General features: G+C 43.1%; 1 protein-coding gene across 1 annotated transcript in view; it reads left to right on the top strand.

Moving 5' to 3' along the window:
* The window catches only part of wdr19 (WD repeat domain 19), a 42,560-nt gene that overhangs the window by 8,370 nt on the left and 14,253 nt on the right, over positions 1 to 19,937 (top strand). The window contains 16 exon segments of the mRNA XM_084319028.1: positions 4,254 to 4,370; positions 4,900 to 5,055; positions 5,278 to 5,425; positions 5,884 to 6,097; positions 6,672 to 6,831; positions 7,092 to 7,202; positions 7,794 to 7,903; positions 7,998 to 8,055; positions 8,595 to 8,741; positions 13,298 to 13,380; positions 16,544 to 16,627; positions 16,779 to 16,925; positions 17,072 to 17,196; positions 18,417 to 18,526; positions 19,051 to 19,119; positions 19,275 to 19,352. Coding sequence (XP_084175154.1) covers positions 4,254 to 4,370; positions 4,900 to 5,055; positions 5,278 to 5,425; positions 5,884 to 6,097; positions 6,672 to 6,831; positions 7,092 to 7,202; positions 7,794 to 7,903; positions 7,998 to 8,055; positions 8,595 to 8,741; positions 13,298 to 13,380; positions 16,544 to 16,627; positions 16,779 to 16,925; positions 17,072 to 17,196; positions 18,417 to 18,526; positions 19,051 to 19,119; positions 19,275 to 19,352 — 1,917 coding nt within the window.

The raw sequence follows: 19,937 nt of genomic DNA, 5'->3' as shown, positions 1-19,937 counted from the left end.
GAATTTTGCTAAAGGAGTTCGCGTTTCTCGCCTGGACACGCTACTGTTTCCAAATCAAAGGTATATAATAGGTATTATGTTTCATCATGAATGCATCAGAGGGGGGGGGGGGTCGTTTTTTGATGCTCTGATCGTCGACAACGGCATTCGTTTTGAATACTACATACGTTGATCGGCTGGATCGATGTGAAATCATTGTAGGATCAAGGTGGAATTGATGTAGTCCTTACCTTTGATTGGGGTTATTCCAAAAAGAATATTCCAATTGTCTGATCGCAATTTCCATCGGGTCCCTGACATGAACTGGCACAAAATATGCATGCAGTGTGCTGAATGCATTTCAAAGTGCTTGGATGAAGCGATTAACTTGGCTTGGTCTAAATTCTCATTCTCAGAATGAGTTCCAATGGTAACACCGAGGTCCGTGAGACTGTAATGAATAAAAAAAATCAAATAAAAGAAAAAACTATGAAAACGATCGAAAACCTGACTATACTCTGGTTTTGGTGCTCAACAGTTGATGAGATAACCCGACTATAGTCGTGGTTGGCCGTGAAAGTGTTAACAGAGCAAACAAATTAAAATAAACACAAAATTTGACAATAAAGCAAAAAGAAAAGTAAAGAAAAGAAAAGAAAAGCAGGAGTTTAAAACCACCACCACAAAAAAAAACATGATTAAGAAAATAGCTAAAAAGCATAAATGACAACAGGGATTTTAAAATCAGCTAGATAGATATAGATAGATAGATAGATAGATAGATAGATAGATAGATAGATAGATAGAGTGACTCCTGAGCCCAGGAGTTCAAAACTTTTAATCCCTATCTGATCAGATCATATTTGTATTTTGGGTAGTTCAAAACCAAAAAACAGGATCAGGATCACTTTGATATCCGATCAGATCAGGAAATCAAATCCAAGCTTTAATCTGGATAAAATCTTCAAAACGGGTATTTCAAACCGACAACACAGGATTGGGATAAATTTGATCCCAAAAAACTGGATTATCTTGATCCCACCAGAGGGGTGGATTTCCAGTGGATTACCAGAGAAAAATTTACTATAGGCTATAAGTTATTTAAAAATATGTTTCAATATAAATAAGATGGCAAAGTTTGTTAACTGAAATAATACACAATTCTTAGCCTTCATGGCAAATCAATTTTATTAAAAAAATGTTGGTCACATTAATGGTGGCCTATTTTGTTTTCAACCAAATGCTGATGACATAAATGTGTATGCTCATAAAAGTATCACAACAAAGATTGTCAATCACAAATGTAATTTAGATTAAAGAAAAAATATTTTCAACAAAAAAAAGTCCATCTGTCATCACTCACCTTCAGCAAACTGCGGTCAGGTGGCGTAGCGGAGATTGCGCTCGTCACCAATGCAAGAGGCTGCGGTCTCGACTCCCGGAGTCAGCATTGCTTGGGGCTTGGGCTGATCGCTATACTAACCCGTTTGGCTGGGTTAGGGGGAGGGCAAGTCATGGGTGGGGATCTGGCATTGTGGACAGTGACGCCTACAGGTCAGGTCTGGGCGCTTGCTCAGCGGAGGCAGGACTTGATGAAGGCAGCGTGACCTCCCACGCGTTACACTTCACCAATGAGAGTCCTCGCTGCCAGGTGAAAAAAGAGTCACTGGCTGTCGCCGCGCGTGTCAGAGGAAGCGTGCGGATACTTCAGGGTTCCCTTGTACCGACCAGTGGGAGAACATGCGCACAACAACCAGGTAGGGGAGGGGGGGAATTGGCACAACGACTCAAATTGGGACGGGGAGAAAACAGAGAAAAATCGGAGAAAGAGAGGGAAAAATAATAATAAAAAAATCAGCTCCTCAAAGCACGTCTGGATGATCAGATGCCTTTGAATGAATGTTTTTTTGTCGTTACCCTAGTGGGAGTATTTTTCTTTATTACAATTCCATTATGATTTTATGTCCTTTATGCATTTAACAATCTAATTAGACATTATAGATGTCTCTGCAATGTGGTCCTTGTCTTCCTTGTTTCCCATATCCACTAGATGGAGATCAGTAGGATTAACGCACTGATATTCAGGATCTAGTCATTTTGAAAAGTCTGAATCTGGATCAGGGTGATCCTATCCTGGATTGCTTTGAAATACCGGGACAAAATATGGCAGAGTTGTCTGATCCTGGATCACAAAAAATGGGATTTAAAAATCTGATCGAATCAGATAGGGATTAAAAGTGTTGAACTCCTGGGCCCTGGGGACTCTCTCCATGGACAGGGTGGCCTCATCACGTTCAATAAGCTCAACCACGGTGCTGGGAGTAGGCGGATCTGCAGGTCCCAGCGCTCTCTTGAACTCTCCGGGGACAGTGTGCAGGAACCGGTCCATGACCACCCGGTCCACTATTTTGTCTGCCGACAGTTTCCCTGGTTGCCAGCAGTCGGCTACCCTCTGGAGTTGGGCCATCTGAGCACGAGGCGGCACTCCCGGGGTGTAGCTCCAGGCATCAAACTGTTGTGCTGTCGTCACCGGTGAGAGCCCCAACCGCGCTAGGATGTCAGCCTTTAGGATGTCAGCCTTTAGGATGTCAGCCTTTAGGATTTCATAGCTGTGGGCCTCAGCAGTGGGACGAGAATAATATGCCTGCATTCTCCACCAGTGTGGCGTTGGGGAAACACAACACAAACACCATATTCATTGGAGCCCAGAGAGAGGGAGCAGAGTGCTGAGCGATAGGGGTGGTTGCCTGGCCCGTGGTGAAACCTAAGGGGGGGGGGCAGCCGGTCCAGGCAGGAGGGTAGAGGCGTGGTGTCCCAGTGGTCGTCACGCTTGGTGAGGCGGCGGGTCAGTCTTCTCCGCCTAGGGCAAAAGGACAAACGTGTGACCTCTGGTTTGAGGTGAGTCAAACTAACCTGCCCATGTGCTGTCAGAAGCCTCCTTTTATGTGGCTGCTGATGAGGCTTGATGATGAGTTCCTGGTGTCTGTGATTGGCCAGCAGCTGTGGGTGCTGATTGCTACGCTGCTTGTTTCTCCCAGCTCTGCCGTGGGGCTTTATGACCTGGTGAATCCCTCATCACAATAGATAGACAGACAACTATAATAAGATAGATAGATAGATAGATAGATAGATAGATAGATAGATAGATAGATAGATAGATAGATAGATAGATAGAAACTTTATTGCCATTTCAACACTGTTGATTGGGATTTGTCTTGGTGCCACATACAGTACAGACAATGTTAAAAACATACAATATAAAAACACAAGAATACAATCCCCACAATAAAAAGTTTTACACAAACAATTAAAAAGAAAAAATGCTACAGTACCTAAAATAAATTGCTCTGTGTTCTAGTTTTAAAGTGCATATTGCCTTAAAGTGCATGTTGGCTGGTGCTAGCCCTTGTTGTGCAAAGTGCCTGTACATTTGTACTTGAGTTCAGGTGACGGACAGCCTCGGGATATGTACTGTTTTTAAAACGGGATGTCCTGCACCTGAGACTTTGGAGTCTTCTGCCAGAGGGAAGGGGGTTAAAGAGGTCGTAAGCAGGGTTGAGAATAACAACAACAGAACACATTATTATAGACCTATTCCCAACACATCATTAAAGTGCTCTACATCCTCACACACAGAGGTTCAGTTATTTGTGTTTCACAGTTTGTTCAATGCTGAGTGCAATACTGATAGGCACCAGTGGTCTGCGAGCCCAGTTGGTTCAGAAGGATGGGACTAGGGATGTCCGATATTATCGGCCGATATTGGCATTAAAATGTGATATTGGAAATGATCAGTATCGGTTAAAAATTTACCCAGGCAAGCAAGTAAGAACAAATTCTGGTTTTATTTATTGTCAAAAGTATGCATAATGTTGTGTTAATTCCACGACAAAAGATATGTAATGTTAATTACCTGAAATTATTCAGTTTTTTGGGGGGGGGGGGAACCCTGCATATATCGGTATCGGAAATTAAGAGTTGGACAATATCGGTATCGGTAAAAAAGCCAATATCGAACATTCCTAGATGGGACCCTATACTGTACCTGCCTGTCTGCCTGATGGTAACCGCTCCTAGACACTGAATAGGGAACGTGATACAGCTGTAAAAGTCGCCTGTCCTTTCCTCACCACTCTGTCAATTATTGACTATTTTATGCAGTTTGTTTTTATTATTCATTGACAATGAAAAAAAAAAAAGTTAAGATGCTCTCCACAAAGGAGTGATAGAAGAAGACCAATTATATCTGGTTCTGTTCTGTGTGTGTGTGTCAGATGGAGGGCGAGGAGCTGGAGGAGCACAGGCAGATGAAGCTATTTCCAGATGAGGACAGTAAAGGTCGGATCCTCTGCCACGCCCTCTCTGCTGACTTCCTGTACTATGGCACCGACGTAAGGCTTCATTCCTGGGGCACAGAAAACCTCCACGGAAAACTATGTTTTTCAACCCCCATCTGTTATATTTGGATGATTGGTTGAGACTGGATTATTTGATATCTGAGCCTTCGCTCTCAGACACACAGTCAACATTCAAACCACCTAACTCTCTCTCTCCTTTTTACCTTCAACTTTGGCTTTCTCTCTCTTCCACCTTCTACCTTCTGCCCTCTCTCTCTCTCCCCATCCTCCATCTGTCTTTACTCACACCCTCTCTCTCTGTCTCCCTCTCTCTATCTCTCTCTCTGTCTCTCTATCTTTCTCTGTCTCTCTCGGTATCTCCCTCTCTCTCTGTCTCTCCCTCCCTCTCTCTTTCTGTCTCTCTCTGTTTCTCTGTCTCCCCCTCTCTCTCTCTCTCCCTCTCTATCTCTGTTTCTATCTCTCTCTCTCTCTGCCTCTCTCTCTCTCTTGCTCGCTCTGTCTCTCTCTCTCTCTCTCTCTCTCTCTCTCTCTCTCTCTCTCTCTCTCTCTCTCTCTCTCTCAGTCTGGTAGTGTAGTGTGTGTGTTGCTGGAGGACTGGCAGACAGTGAACAGGTACAGTCACTCAGTAGGGGTGAGAAAAGTCTTCCCTGATCCCAACGGCACACGACTCGTCTTCATCGATGACAAGAACGGAGGCTTCCTGCTCTTCCCCGTCAATGTCAGTACATTATTATATTATTTTATACATTACACATTAAGTACCGAAATGGTACCATGGTGATGATCTTTAAAAAATATATGAAATTACCATCAAGCTACCATGATACATTTTGTAAGGGAAAGTTATATTTAGACTCTACTGTAAGTGAAGGAAGTCAAGTTTTGAATTATTTGGTGTCTGTGTCTGTGTGTGTGTGTATATGTACATGTGTGTGCCCAGGCTACAGACTCCTGCTATGAGCTGCCCAGCTTTTCTCCTACCATTACAGGAGTGCTATGGGAGAACTGGCCAACTGACAGAGGCGTGTTTATAGCTTATGATGATGACAAGGTCTACACCTATGCCCTGCATAAAACCACCATACATGGTAACACACACACACACAAACATCTCCCTGTCACACCATACACTCAGATGGGTTTGAATTATACACAAACACAACCGGTATGCTCAGCATAGAAATCTGTGACATTTAATAGAGATCACATCAATGACATTTAATAGAGATCACATCAGTGACATTTAATAGAGATCACATCAGTGACATTTAATAGATATCACATCAGTGACATTTAATAGAGATCTCATCAGTGACATTTAATAGAGATCACATCAGTGACATGTAATAGAGATCACATCAGTGACATTTAATAGAATCACATCAGTGACATTTAATAGAATCACATCAGTGAAACAGTTAAAAACTATATTATTTAATTAGTTTCATCCCTTCATTTATTTCTGTCTGTCTCTCTCTCTCTCTCTCTCTCTCTCTCTCTCTCTCTCTCTCTCTCTCTCTCTCTCTCTCTCTGTCCCTCTGTCCAGGTCCTCAGGTGGTGCTGGTGGGTAGCACTGCGCTGCCTTTCTCCCATAAGCCCTTGCTGCTGTACAATGGGACTCTGACGTGTCAGACGCCAAGCGGCAAGACGAGTGAAGTGTCCCTGAGCACACACTCCTTCCTGCAGCACCCCTCCAGCACACCGTCAGCCCCCGCCCAGCAGCTCAGCACGCAGCTGGCAGAGGCCCTCATGCTCAAGAGGTCCGCCATGTTGCAGCTAATGTGCTTTACTGTTGTTCTGTCAACATGGGAGTCAGTCTGTCTGTCCATTCATTCCTCTGTCCGTCCGTCCGTCACATGTGATAGCACTGACGGCACTGGTCTGATTCATGTTTTTATTTTGAATATTTTATCTCTGACGCCATTGGTTCACTTTTGATTAATTGTCGCATCTTGCTACTGTGTTGTCACATTTTACAAGGCTATTGATTCGCCCAAAGATCGACTTTACATGAAATTCGGTGCATATATTCTGTGTGTGCGTGTGTGCGTGTGTGCGTGTGTGTGTGTGTGTGTGTGTGTGTGTGTGTGTGTGTGTGTGTGTGTGTGTGTGTGTGTGTGTGTGTGTGTGTGTGTGTGTGTGTGTGTGTGTGTGTGTGTGTGTGTGTGTGTGTGTGTGTGTGTGTGTGTGTGTGTGTGTGTGTGTGTGTGTGTGTGTGTGTGTGTGTGTGTGTGTGTGTGTGTGTGTGTGTGTGTGTGTGTGTGTGTGTGTGTGTGTGTGTGTGTGTGTGTGTGTGTGTGTGTGTGTGTGTGTCTCTCTCTCTCTCATCTCCAGGTTCCCAGAGGCATGGACTCTGTGTGAGTCTCTGGGTAGTGCAGCAGACTGGGCTGAGATGGGCAGAGCCTGTCTGGTCCACATGGAGGTGGAACTGGCCATACAGGTCTATCGTATGAGTGGCAACGTAGGCATGGTCATATCCCTGCAGGACATCCAGGTTAGACACACACACGCACACACACGTATGCACGCATACACACACACGTATGCACGCATACACACACATGCACACATACACACACTGGCTCACTACAACTCAGTATACACTCGATGGCAAGCCTATTTCTTCTTTTCCTTTTCTATAACCCCTCTCTCTCACTCTCACACATACACACACACACACACACACACACACACACACTTACTCACTCACTCACTCTCTCTCTCACTCATCCCCCCCCCCCCCTCTTTCTGTAGGGTATAGAGGACAGGAGTTTGTTGGCCGGACACTTGGCCATGTTCCTGAATGACTATGACCTGGCCCAACACCTCTACCTGTCCTCCAGCAGTCCCATCGCTGCCCTGGAGGTAACACACACACACACACACACCTACACACACACACACCTACACACACCTACACACACACACACACCTACACACACCTACACACACACACACCTACACACACCTACACACATCTACACACACACACACACACACACACACACACACACACACACACACACACACACACACACACAGTTCTTTATATGTTATATAACATATAAAGAACTGTGTGTGTGTGTGTGTGTGTTTGCGTGCGTGCGTGCGTGTGTGTGAGAGAGGCAACAGTAGTCAGTATATGATCATCCTCTCTGAAATTATCCAGCATTTGGCGCTAGTCAGTCACATCAAGTTCCCATCTATTCTATACCCATCTATCAGGCCTGATATACTGTAATCACATATTGATGTATGGACCCATTCAATGATATATCACATGTTATCACAACATACTGATTATAGATATTCTCCTAGTCTGGTATACACATCTGTGTATGACTGGTTATCATATTAAGTATAATGCTTTTATTAAACTACACTGTACATTATTTTAACAGTCTAGGATCAGACTGACTGTGTGTGTGTGTGTTTGTGCGTGTGTGTGTGTGTTAGATGAGGAGGGATCTGCTGCATTGGGACAGTGCTCTGATGTTAGCCAAGAGACTAGCAGAAGACCAGATTCCCTTTATATCCAAAGAATATGCCGTCCATCTAGAGTTTATGTAAGTAAAAGAAAAAACACACACACACAGATACTCACATCAGTAGGCCTCTGGTCCACAGACACGGTCTCTAACCCTTCTGTTCTCTCTGCAGTGGAGACTATGTTAATGCACTGTCACACTACGAGAAAGGCATGACCCAGGACAGCAAGGTGAGTCTATTCCTAGTCCTCCCATTCTTTGGTTAACATCAAGAGTCTGATGGCAGGTTCACAAACAGGCCTACTGGTGCCATCAGTGATGCTTCTCTGTGGCAATGATGAAATGAGAGGGAATTGTGTATTTAAGACCTCCTCCTCAGAGCCTTTGATTTCCTACGTACGCGATCAGTATGCTGCTGTGCCCAGACGCGCTCACATGCTACACAATTAGAATTTCCCGCAACAGTTCCTGGGTTTCTCCGATAAGACGCTCATACCCGTTGACCTCAGCCAGATAACATTTTCCAGAGTGTGTCATCACTCTAGCTGCTGGCCTCACTGCTAATTTAAATGCAACAGCTGTGCCAGCTAACACTGCACCAGATTTGCCCGATACATTTGCTCCTAATATCTGCCTGTGTATCGTCACTTTAGCTGCCAGCCTTACAAGTAGTTTAAAACTCTTCTCCCTCCCTCCCTCTCTCTCCTTTCCCTCCTCCTCCATCCCGCTCTCTTTCTCTTGCTCCCTCCCTCTCTCCATCCCTCTGTAGTTCCAGGAGCACGATGAAGCGTGCCAGGGGGGCGTGGCCAGGATGTCCATCAGAATGGGGGACATCAGACGAGGAGCGAGCCAAGCCCTCCAGCACCCCAGCAGAGCCCTGAAGAAGGACTGTGGGGCCATACTGGAGAGCATGAAGGTAGAGAGAGGCCACTGTGGCTGGTTGTAGGTCTCTCTCTCTCTCTCTCTCTCTCTCTCTCTCTCTCTCTCTCTCTCTCTCTCCTCCCTTTCTCCTCCTCTCCCTTTCTCCTCCTCTCTCTGTCATTGTTGATCACTGTCCATCTCTCCCTCTGTATCTGTCTGTCTGTCTCTCTCTCTCTCTGTCATTCTTGATAATTTACATTTGCATTTAGTCATTTAGCTGACGCTTTTATCCAAAGCGATTTACAAGTTCTGTGCGACAAGTCATCAGGAAGGGCACAACTCTATCAGCTGAGTAACAATGTACATCAAAGTGTTGAGTGCTACAGTGTAGGTTAGTTTATTAGGACATAGATGACAGTAAGGTTAGTTAGGGTTAGATATATATATATATATTTTTTTTTTTTCAGATAATGGTTGAAGAAGTGCGTCTTTAGTCGACGGCGAAAGATTGGACGGGTTTCGGCTGTCCTAACTGGGGTGGGTAGTTCATTCCACCATTGTGGGGCAAGGACCGAGAATAGGCGGCTTCTCTTTGATGACCCTCCCGGAGCTTGGATAGGAGTAGGTCTAAGGCGGCCAGAAGATGCAGAGCGTAGGGGTCTTGAGGGTGTGTAGCTAGAGACCATTGACCGGAGGTAGGCGGGAGCGGTTCCCTTTGCCGCACGGTATGCCAGGTCGAGGGCCTTGAAGTGGATTCGTGCAGCAATGGGGAGCCAGTGCAGGTTCTGAATGAGTTGAAGAGGCTTGGTGGCAGTGGCCGGGAGGCCAGCAAGTCCATATCTCCATCTGTATCTCTCTCTCTTTCCCTTTCTCTCTCCCTGTCTGTTTCTCTCCCTGTCTGTCTCTCTCTTATTCAGTGTTGCTCTCTCTTCTTTCTTTCTGTCTTCCAGGCACGTTGGAACTTTAAATCGGCAGGCGGTGCGGCCTTTCTGAGATTTTCTTTTTCAGAACGCCGTGAGAGGAATGTTCGTTGTTTAGAATGGCTTTGAAATAAGTTATTTCTTTGATTGATTGAATTGAATTGATTGATTGATTGATTGATTGATTGATTGAAAAGTTTATTAACAGATTGCAGAATGGGTACAGTACAGTACAGCTCAATACATACAATTGTTAAGGGGATGCAGACCAGAGAAAGACTTTCGTCTTGTTTACATCAGGGTCCCCCATTTTCAATTCATCATAACATATATGACATACATGACATACAGATAGACAGTACTGCTACATCTATACATTTATGACATATCAGATTTGCAAATACAGTACTGTTTGTGATACAAAAGTGTCCAGAAAAAGAGTGTATATACATTTGGCGTAGAAACTGTACATTGGAGGAGGTTGGGTGGGTGGGGTGGGGTTGGGTGGGTGGGTGAGGGCTGTACATTGGAGGTTAGCCTCTAGGATGGAACCTAGGTATGTAATTTCATCTTTCCTTGTGACAATATTGTCACCCACTGTAACCGAGAAGCCGTCGGTCTTGCTGAGTTTGTTATTTGAACCGAAGAGAATGGACTGTTTTGCCCATGTGTAATGATAGTTTGTTGTCGGCGAGCCATATGCAGATTTTGCCTAGTTCCGAGCTGAGGGCTTTTTCAACCTGTAACTTGTTCTTGTCAGAGACCAGCAGGGCTGAGTCGTCCGCAAACAGGAACAAGTTGCAGTCACAAGCTGACGACATGCCATTTGCATAAATTAGGAATAGTAGCGGTCCTAGTATGCTTCCTTGTGGAACACCACAGCTCACTGTGAGGGGGGGGGATAGGGTACCGTTTACCTCCACCATCTGTTCCCTCCCCTCCAGGTAGAATTGTATCCAGCTCACTGATAAACGATCAAAACCAATTGCTTTTAGCTTGTCAATCAGAATGGTGTGATTGACAGTGTCGAAGGCCTTTTGTAGGTCCAGCATGACCATGCCGCAGTATTTGCCCGCGTCCACCTCTTGTTTGATGTGGTCGTTCAAGTAGAGAAGGCATGTGTCAGTGGAGTGGGATGTTCTGAAGCCAGATTGGAATTCGTAGATTAGATTTTTTTTCCGCAAGGTACTTTTCAATCTGTTCGTATACTATTTTTTCCATGACTTTCGAGATGGATGTAAGGATAGAAACAGGGCGGTAGTTGCCCGGGTCTAATTTGCGGCCCTTTTTGTGCAGGGGTGTTACACTCGCAATTTTGAAGTCCTTGGGGACGTGTCCCTGTTTTATGGAGAGGTTTATTATGTGTGTGATGACTGGGGTGATGGCTGCTGCTGAGTCTCTGAGGAATTTGGAGGGGATGTTGTCATGGCCAGTGGCCTTGTTTGGTTGGAGGGCGCTCAGTTTTTTGAGTACCTCATCTGTAGTTACCATTTCCAGTTTGAAGTCGTCTTTGTGGACGCCTAGGTTCTTGTAGTATGCTACTATGTGTTCTACCCCATACTGCCCTGAGTGGGAGGGTAGTTTGTTTACCAGTGTTGTGGCTATGTTTGTGAAGAAAGTGTTTAAGTAATTGGCTACATCCAGCTTGTCTGTGATGAGCGTGTTGTCCGTCTTTGTTTATGTTTGAGAACCTGGTTTTAAGTTTTTTACTGCAGCCTAGTTGATTGTTGAGTAATTTCCAAAGTTCACGTGGTTTATTTTAGTTTTCCTCGGTTTTGTCATTGATGACATTTTTTTTAGCAGTTTTGATCATGGAGTTTACGTCATTTCTTAGTCTGTTTCTTTCTAGTTTGAGTTCAGTCACGTGGTCTTGGAGTTCACTGCTCGTGCTTTTGGTAAGCTTTGACTGGCTTTTACGAAACTCAGAGCATTTTTTGTCTCTGGCTTTCATAGCGGTCAGTATTTCAGTGTGCATCCATGACTCAGCACGATTTTTTACCCTGGTGGTTCTTAGGGGGGCCATGTTGTTTAGTATTGATGAAAATTTGGTTTTGAAGCCAAGCCAAGTTTCTTCAACCAGTGTACCATTGAGTTCATCTGACCAGTCCAGACTCTCCAGTTCAAGGTTAAAGGCCTCGCTAGAGTAGGTTTTGAGGTCTCTAGATGTGACTGTTTTGTGACAGCCAGCCTTTAGTTTTAGCTTTTTGCGGGTACAGAATATCATATAATGATCACTTAACCCACATGCTATAACCCCTTTATTGGAGATCTTGGACTTGTCAGAGGTCAGTATGAGGTCAATGGTAGTCTGAGTTGATTCACATATCCTTGTGGGTTGGGTGATTAGCTGGCTGAGGCCGTGCAGATCACAAAACCTATTGAAGGATTTGAAGACGGGTGCATCTTTTTGTTGCATATCCGTGTTCCAATCCCCAATAAGAATTTTTTCCGCATCCTCAGCTCCAGCTAAGCACACATCCAGAGTATCATAAAAGCCAGTTTGATCTCGCGGTCTGTATATTGTGCCGACTAGAACAGATTTTGCCCTTTCAAATAAAATTTCTAATGACCCTTTAACTGAAAATGACGTGAGGCAAACATAGAAGAAGAACATAATAATTGTTTTATTTTGACTTTTCAAACCTGATGAAATAAAAACAAACAAACCTCACTTGAACTTCTGAATACCTCACTTGGCTCCATCTCCATTAGCTTCAATGTTAGATTGAATGCATCTCCTACAACAACTCTGTCGCGCCAAAATTAAGACGTTACACAGTTGATACCAATTGTATTATCAATGCACGGCTAATTAAGTGTTTTATATTACATCGGTCCGCGACCCGATGGTTGGGGACCTCTGCTCCGTTATGCACAAGTTTATAGACTTTCGGAGTGCGTATATTATTCAATATAATAATATATAATAATAATATATATATAATATAATCAACTGCCAGCCAGCTTTTGCTCGACGGAGAAATACAATTTCAATTGTGACGAGAGAAGATCATCTCCCGATTCAGATACAATTGAACACAAACGGTTCCAAAGATATTAATGTTTTGCGGAAAATGTTCACCCCGCAATGGATTTTGGTGCGTCTATGAACACTATGAATTGAAAATGGGGGACCCTGATGTAAACAAGACAAACGTCTTTCTCTGGTCCGTATCCCCTTAATTGTGTGTATTGAGCCATACTGTATTGTACCCATTCTGCAATCTGTTAAATAAAGTTTTCATTCATTCATTCTCATCTCCTCTCATCAGTGCGTCTCCTCTCCGACACCCGAGACAGGGAGCACTGTCCGCCAGTGGCCACTCCCCTCAGACGCAACTGTAGTATTTCACACAGCGAGGAAAATAATACAGTCGGGCAATCTAACAAGAATTAACGTATTTACAAGTGTGTCAGTGTAATGGTGAAGTCAAGTGCTTTGAGCAGGATGAACGTATAACTTATATTATATATATGTTACAGTATATAAAAATACCGTTTTTACTTTTGTGCAGTAACTGAAGCTGCCACTAGGGGGTGCTGCCGCAGCCCCTGTTCCAACGTGCCTGCTGTCTTCCCATCTCTATATTCATGTTAAACCTTCTCACGTCCTTCGTTTATCTGCACCTTGCTTTTCTCTATGGTTCCATCCTGTGGCTCTTATAACACTTCAGCCTTATTTGTTCTACAGCAATTCTCTGAAGCGGCTCAGCTGTATGAGAGAGGCCAATATTACGACAAGGCTGCATCAGTCTACATCCGCTGCAAGAACTGGTGAGACACACACACACACACACACACACAATTTAATATTCAAGTACTTTTCCCGTTTTATTACCACATACTCGACTAGTTAAATATTAACCCAAAATTCACACATTACTTTTGTTAAAATATTGTTACAAGTGAATTTGTGTGGTTGCACTGTTGATGCTTGCTGTAACTTTTCAGTTTGGGCTGATATGGTGACTTGCTCTTGCACTGTGCCCTCCAAGAGTCATTTACAACATGTAAATGAACCCACTCACCAACATGGTAACACCCTAGACTTAGTGACGACAACAAGGCTCGAATTACCTATATCTGACCATCACTGTGTATTCTTCAATGCATTGCTAACCTAAACTTAACAGAGACAAAAAAGGTAACCGTTGTAAAGCGAAGAGTACTAGATGACATCGCAGAAGAGAAGTTCTCAAACATCATGAGACAAACTGAACCATCCAGCCTGGACTGTTCTTTAAACTGCATGGTTGAAAATCTCAACAACACCCTATCATATACACTGGATGCTGTCGCTCCATTAAAGGCAAAACAAATAAGTCAAGTGACAAAATCTCCCCATGGTTAAATAATAGCAGTGTTGGTCAGTAAAAGAGAATCTGTAGAGCTGCTGAACGAAAATGGAGGAAAGTCCACTGCGATATATATATATAAGGAAGCCATGACTGCCTATAACAAAGAAATACGAGTGGCAAGAAAGCACTATTTTTCTAAGATTATCACAGAGAATGTTGGAAACTCTAGAATATTATTCTCAGCCATCGACCAGCTACTCAACACTGCCCCCACCCCTCCACAGTCATCTGCATCAAAATGTGAAGAACTAGCATTATTCTTCAATAACAAAATAACTTCAATTAGAGCCAGCATTAGTCCTGATACAAACATGGACACCATCAGCAAACCCTGCGAAAAAGTAACCATAGGAAAATTGGCTTGCATTACATCAACTGAGCTTTACAAAACTGTCATGGAATGTAACTCCTCCACTTCCTGTATTGACCCTATACCCACAGCATTTTTTAAGCGAATATTCGAGAGTATTGCAAGTCATGTCCTAAATATTATAAATACAGCGCTTCTGACAGGTATTTTCCCAGACGCATTCAAAACAGCTGTCGTAAGACCCTTACTAAAGAAACCCAAACTAGACAGTAATGTATTAACCAACTATAGCCAATATCCAACCTCCCATTCATCAGCAAGATACTTGAAAAAATTATCTCAATACAAATAAACTCCTTTCTCAAAGAAAACAACATCATGGAGGAATTTCAATCAGGCTTCAGAACGCACCATAGCACTGAAACTGCTCTTACAAAAAGTCTCAATTCTCGTCCTATTAGATCTAAGCGCAGCATTTGACACGATCGACCATGATATCCTAATAAATCGTCTAGAAAAGTTAGTTGGTCTTTCTGACTATGTATTAAACTGGTTCAGAACATATATCAAAGGGAGAAAATATTACGTCAGGCTTGGAGATCATTCTTCTGAGAAACATGACACCTACTTCGGAGTTCAACAGGGGAGCTGCCTTGGTCCATTATTATTCTCACTATTCAGATTCAGATTAACACAACTTTATTGATCCTGTGTGGGGCAATTCATATTTGTAGCTTCACGAGTAACAAAAACAACAAAAACAAAACATCTCAATAGCAGCACGGCAACAACAACATTCCATGCAATACACAATCCAGTAAAAGTAAAAGTAAAAACAGACAACTAAGTGTAAAAGGCTACTTAAAATGACTACTGTCTGTGTTTAAAAGTCTGATAGCCGAGGGTACAAAACATTTGGCGTAACGGTTGGTCCTACTTGGTGGAACGTCATAACGGCGGCCAGAAGGCAACAGCGAAAACCGCCGAGACAGAGCATGGAGAGGTTGATTTGTGATGCTCGTCCCCTTCTTGACCACCTGGTCCATCCAGAGAGAACATAGGTCTCTCTGTTTTACTCCAATTATTTTGGAGCACATTTTCACAATATACTGTAGGCTGTTCCTATCTTTAATAGATAGGCCACTGTAATGTCAGATTTAACAACAACTCTTTTCAGAAAAGTGGGAGTATTTCATTTTTTATCTGACATTAAAAAAAATTATGATCAGGGCTGAATAAAAGAATAAAAGATTTATGACTGTTTAGACTGAATTACTCTCTGTCACAGTGATCTCCTGGTTGTTCCCCACTTAGGTTATCTAACTATCGCGCCGCCACAACTAGAAACACTGGCCTGCTTCTAAGTTCAGTGGCCTGACTGCAAAAAAATTTATAATAATTATAATAATTATAATATATATTATAATTTTCTTTTTTTTTGTGCAAAAAAAAATATATATATTATAAAAAAAAATACGCGTACCACAGTTTGAGAACCACTGTTCTAATACACTCCGCTGTTGATTGTACTGTAGCACTATTTTACTCTGTCCATTCTATTGCATAATTTTACTATCTATTCTATTCTACTATTTTATTGCACTGTATTATTTTACTCTGTCTATTGCTTTTTATTACAGGTTCAAAACTGTCGGGTATTAAACTGTGTGGGTATAAAACAAGAGACTGTCAGGCTTTAAAACTGTGTAGGACCCAGGCCTAGAACTGCTGAGAGAGGGAACTGCACACTGAGAGAGGGAACTGCGCCCTGAGTGGGAGGTTTGTCCTGGGTGAGAGGTTCAAAGGGTCAAAGTGGGTATAAAACAGGAGGGAAGACTGTCAAGTTTTAAACTGTGGATACCAAACAGAGAAGGTAAAGACGACTTTGAACAGTAATCCAGAACTATTTTATTGCACTGTAAAATATATATATTTTTAAATTATATTCTACAATTTTATTGCACTGCACTATTGGTCTATTTTATCTTACTCTTTTTATTATTGTCTATTTAAAACGGAATCAAACCATAAACAAGGTGGCCTGTTGGGATGTTAGATCCTAATGTGAAAAACTGTGATTTTATATGTCTGCACTTTATGTGCTCATTTTATGCCTGTCTTTTTCCTGTTGTGAAGCACTTTGAGCTGCAGTTTCTTTATGAAAGGTGCTATACAAATAAAGTTTATTATTATTATTATATTATCCCTAACACAAACCTCTCTCTCTCTCTCTCTCTCTTCCTCTAAATGCATGTACCCCCCCCCCCAGGGTGAAGGTAGGAGAGTTGCTCCCTCAGGTCTCCTCTCCTAAGATCCACCTGCAGTACGCAAAGGCCAAGGAGATGGACGGGAAGTAGGTTCTCTGTGTGTGTGTTTGCGTGAAAGCATTTGTGGTCCGTCTAGTCTTTTAAGTCCAGGTTTAAGGCAGTGACAACATCCTTTTAAATGCAGTTTAGCAAGGCGCTGTTAACGTGCGCGTGTGTGCGTGTGTGTGTGTGTGTCAGGTATAAGGATGCAGCACAGGCCTATGAGAGTGCGAGGGACTGGGACAACATGATCCGGGTTCTGTTGGATCACCTAAACAACCCGGAGGACGCCGTCCGCATCGTCAGGGAGACGCAGAGCATCGACGGAGCCAAGATGGTCGCTAGGTCGGGCGAACACACACACACACACACACACACACACACACACACACACACACACACGCACGCAAATGTGCTTAGTAAAATGAACATTTCCCTGTGTGTGTGTGTGTGTGCGTGTGTGTGTGTGTGTGTGTGTGTGTGTGTGTCAGATTCTTCTTGCGGCTTAATGACTATGGCTCAGCCATCCAGTTCCTGGTGTTGTCGCAGTGCAACAACGAAGCCTTTCAGCTGGCGCAGCAGCACGGACAGATGGAGGTCTATGCAGACATCATCGGTTAGTCCCTCCCTGTGTGTGTGTGTGTCTTTATATATCTATATCTGTACATATCCCTTACCTACTCTTACTAGTTACACTGCTGGTCAGTATGACTAGTACTACCATACTGTCTTTATACCTGTATCACTGTACATATTAATATTACAACTCTGTACATACATCTGATTAGCACTGCACTCGGTAGTACTCATCTATATATTTTATACCCAGTTTAATCACCTGTACATTGTATATTACTATTGCACTTTACTGTTCCATTTGCACTCTGGTTGGATGGAACTTCCTTTCGTTCTGTACATGTGCTGTATAATGATAATAGATTTTAATTTAAAATATTTGTTTATAGAATGTATTAACGTTTTTAAAGTTCAATCTTGACCTTTATAGGTTTTTTTTTTTTTAACTTTGACCAGTCAGCTGGTTCTTTTCAGCGTTTATCGCTATTTCTGGTCAAGCATGACCGACAGAAACAGGTTGAATGGGATATAGATCGGGGAAAGACACTCTGAGAAAATACGGCGAGTCCGGGAGTCGAACTCGTGTACCCCAGATCCGTGACGCGCACGGTTGTCCCCGACGCCGAAATAGCGCCGAGATACGCGGTGAGCTACTGGAGCTCCCCTACCTTTATAGGTTTTATAAGACATGCCACTTATTATGTCATTTAGATCTTACAAGATTTTTTATTTACAAGACCTAAAGACATGTATGCTGGGCCCTCCTTCCACTGCCTATGACCAAGGTACTGGCATTACAACTGTAGTTGGTTCCCTGTCTGTGACTGCCCACTGCTCCTAAGTGGTTAGGATCGGTCAAATACAGAGGAATCGTAAAAGTATAACTTAACCCATGAAATGCACTCAGGGAGATGTAATCATTTATTGTGCAAATATGACGAAGTGGTATATATTTGGCCTTCATGACTCTTCAGGGTGTTCCCTACGTTAGGTCAGTAGAGATGAGCAGGGAGCATGGCATTCTATAAACTGAACGGAAACAAGTAGGTGGAGGTAAAGTTGATCAACACCTAGCAGCACAAGTGCGAGCGTATAACAGCATGTAGAGCATGTCATCTTATATGGACCTCGTGTTTAGCTGTGATTGGTGCATATCAGCTTATGTCTCTGTAGCTACACTGCTGGACTAATGCTATGCTCCATCTATGGATAATAATGTGTGTGTGTTTGTGTTTGTTTGTTTGTTTGTTTGTTTTCCAGGCTCCGAGGCGACTCAGGAGGACTACCAGAGCATTGCTCTCTACTTTGAGGGAGAGAAGAAACACTTGCAGGCTGGCAGGTTCTTCCAGAAGTGTGGGCAGTACAGCAGAGTAGGAGCTTCATTAAGTTCTCTATTCTAGTGATTGACTGATGTGGATGTTTCTCAGCCCATGCTGTGGGTTAAAGTGGTTGATAGCCGATATGTGGTTGATACGACGGATATTAAAGGGACCTCTTAAAATATGGTCATGGCCATTGCTTTCTGTCGAAATGTAGCTAAACTTTGGAGAAATATTTAGCTCCTCTCTGGGTAAGCTAGGAAATGTCTGGTGAAATATTCAGCCCCTCTCTGGGTAAACTAGAAAATGTCTGGTGAAATATTTAGCTCCTCTCTGGGTAAGCTAGGAAATGTCTGGTGAATAGGGGTTCCTTGCGGACAAACAAAATGCTGCCATTGTAAATGCTAACAGTTGTGATTGGAGGATCAAGAAAAGAAGGCGGGGAAGATGGTAGTGTTGGTATTATATATTATATTCTCTCTCTCTCTCTCTCTCTCTCTCTCTCTCTCTCTCTCTCTCTCTCTCTCTCTCCCTCTCCCTCTCCCTCTCCCCCCTCCCTCCCTCCCTCCCTCCAGGCCATGAAGCACTTCCTCAAGTGTCCCAATTCTGACGACAACCTGGCTGTGGAGATGGCTATTGAGACCGTGAGAACTCCCTCTGTGTGTCTGGGTCTGAATGGGGGCATCATTAATATCCTAATAACAGGATGTGTATCTGTTTATGTAATCCATTGACCATGTTTGTGTGTACATGTGCGTGCGTGTCTACACATATGTGTGTGTGTGTGTGTGTGTTCCAGGTGGGTCAGGCCAAGGACCTCTCTCTAACCAACCAGCTAATAGATTACCTGATGGGGGAGAGCGACGGCATGCCCAAGGTAAGTAACACAGTTCTGCCCTCAAAGTACAGTTCTTCGTACTGTTGCTACATGTTTCATATACATGACATTTTCTGTTGAATGTTGGCCTCATCATTTCAAATAATTCTTAAGAGCTACATTCCGTTTTCTGGGCATTTATTCTCTCTCTATTTCTCTCTCTCGCTCTCTTACATCTCTCTCTCTCTCTCTCTCTCTCTCTCTCTCTCTCTCATCTCCTTATGTTTTGGTTTGCTTCTCTACTCTGCTACTTGTAGGCTCCTTCAGTGAGTAGCGTGTGTGTGTGTATTAGGGACAGGAAGATATGCTTATCTCACAATATGATTCAATATACAATATGGATTTCAATACAAACAACCCAATGGCCTGACAGAGCTGTTAATAAATACATTTAAAAAAGAATTATTGTCAAATAAAATCAAACCGTGTTACGAAAAGGTTTTGGAAGGAGTTGACATTGTAGCGTCACATCATTTATGGCCTCCAGAATAGTGACTGTGCCTTCTGCTGTACAATCTGTGTAGAGGGCAATGGAGAGCCCTTTATTAATGATCAATTATTACAAATGAGTCATGTAATTTGTGA

The sequence above is a fragment of the Notolepis coatsorum genome, assembly GCF_963971535.1.
Source record: "Notolepis coatsorum genome assembly, chromosome: 7".
Taxonomy (NCBI): Eukaryota; Metazoa; Chordata; class Actinopteri; order Aulopiformes; family Paralepididae; genus Notolepis; species Notolepis coatsorum.
The sequence above is the reverse complement of the archived record's forward strand: the minus strand, read 5'-3'. Positions and strand labels throughout refer to the sequence as shown.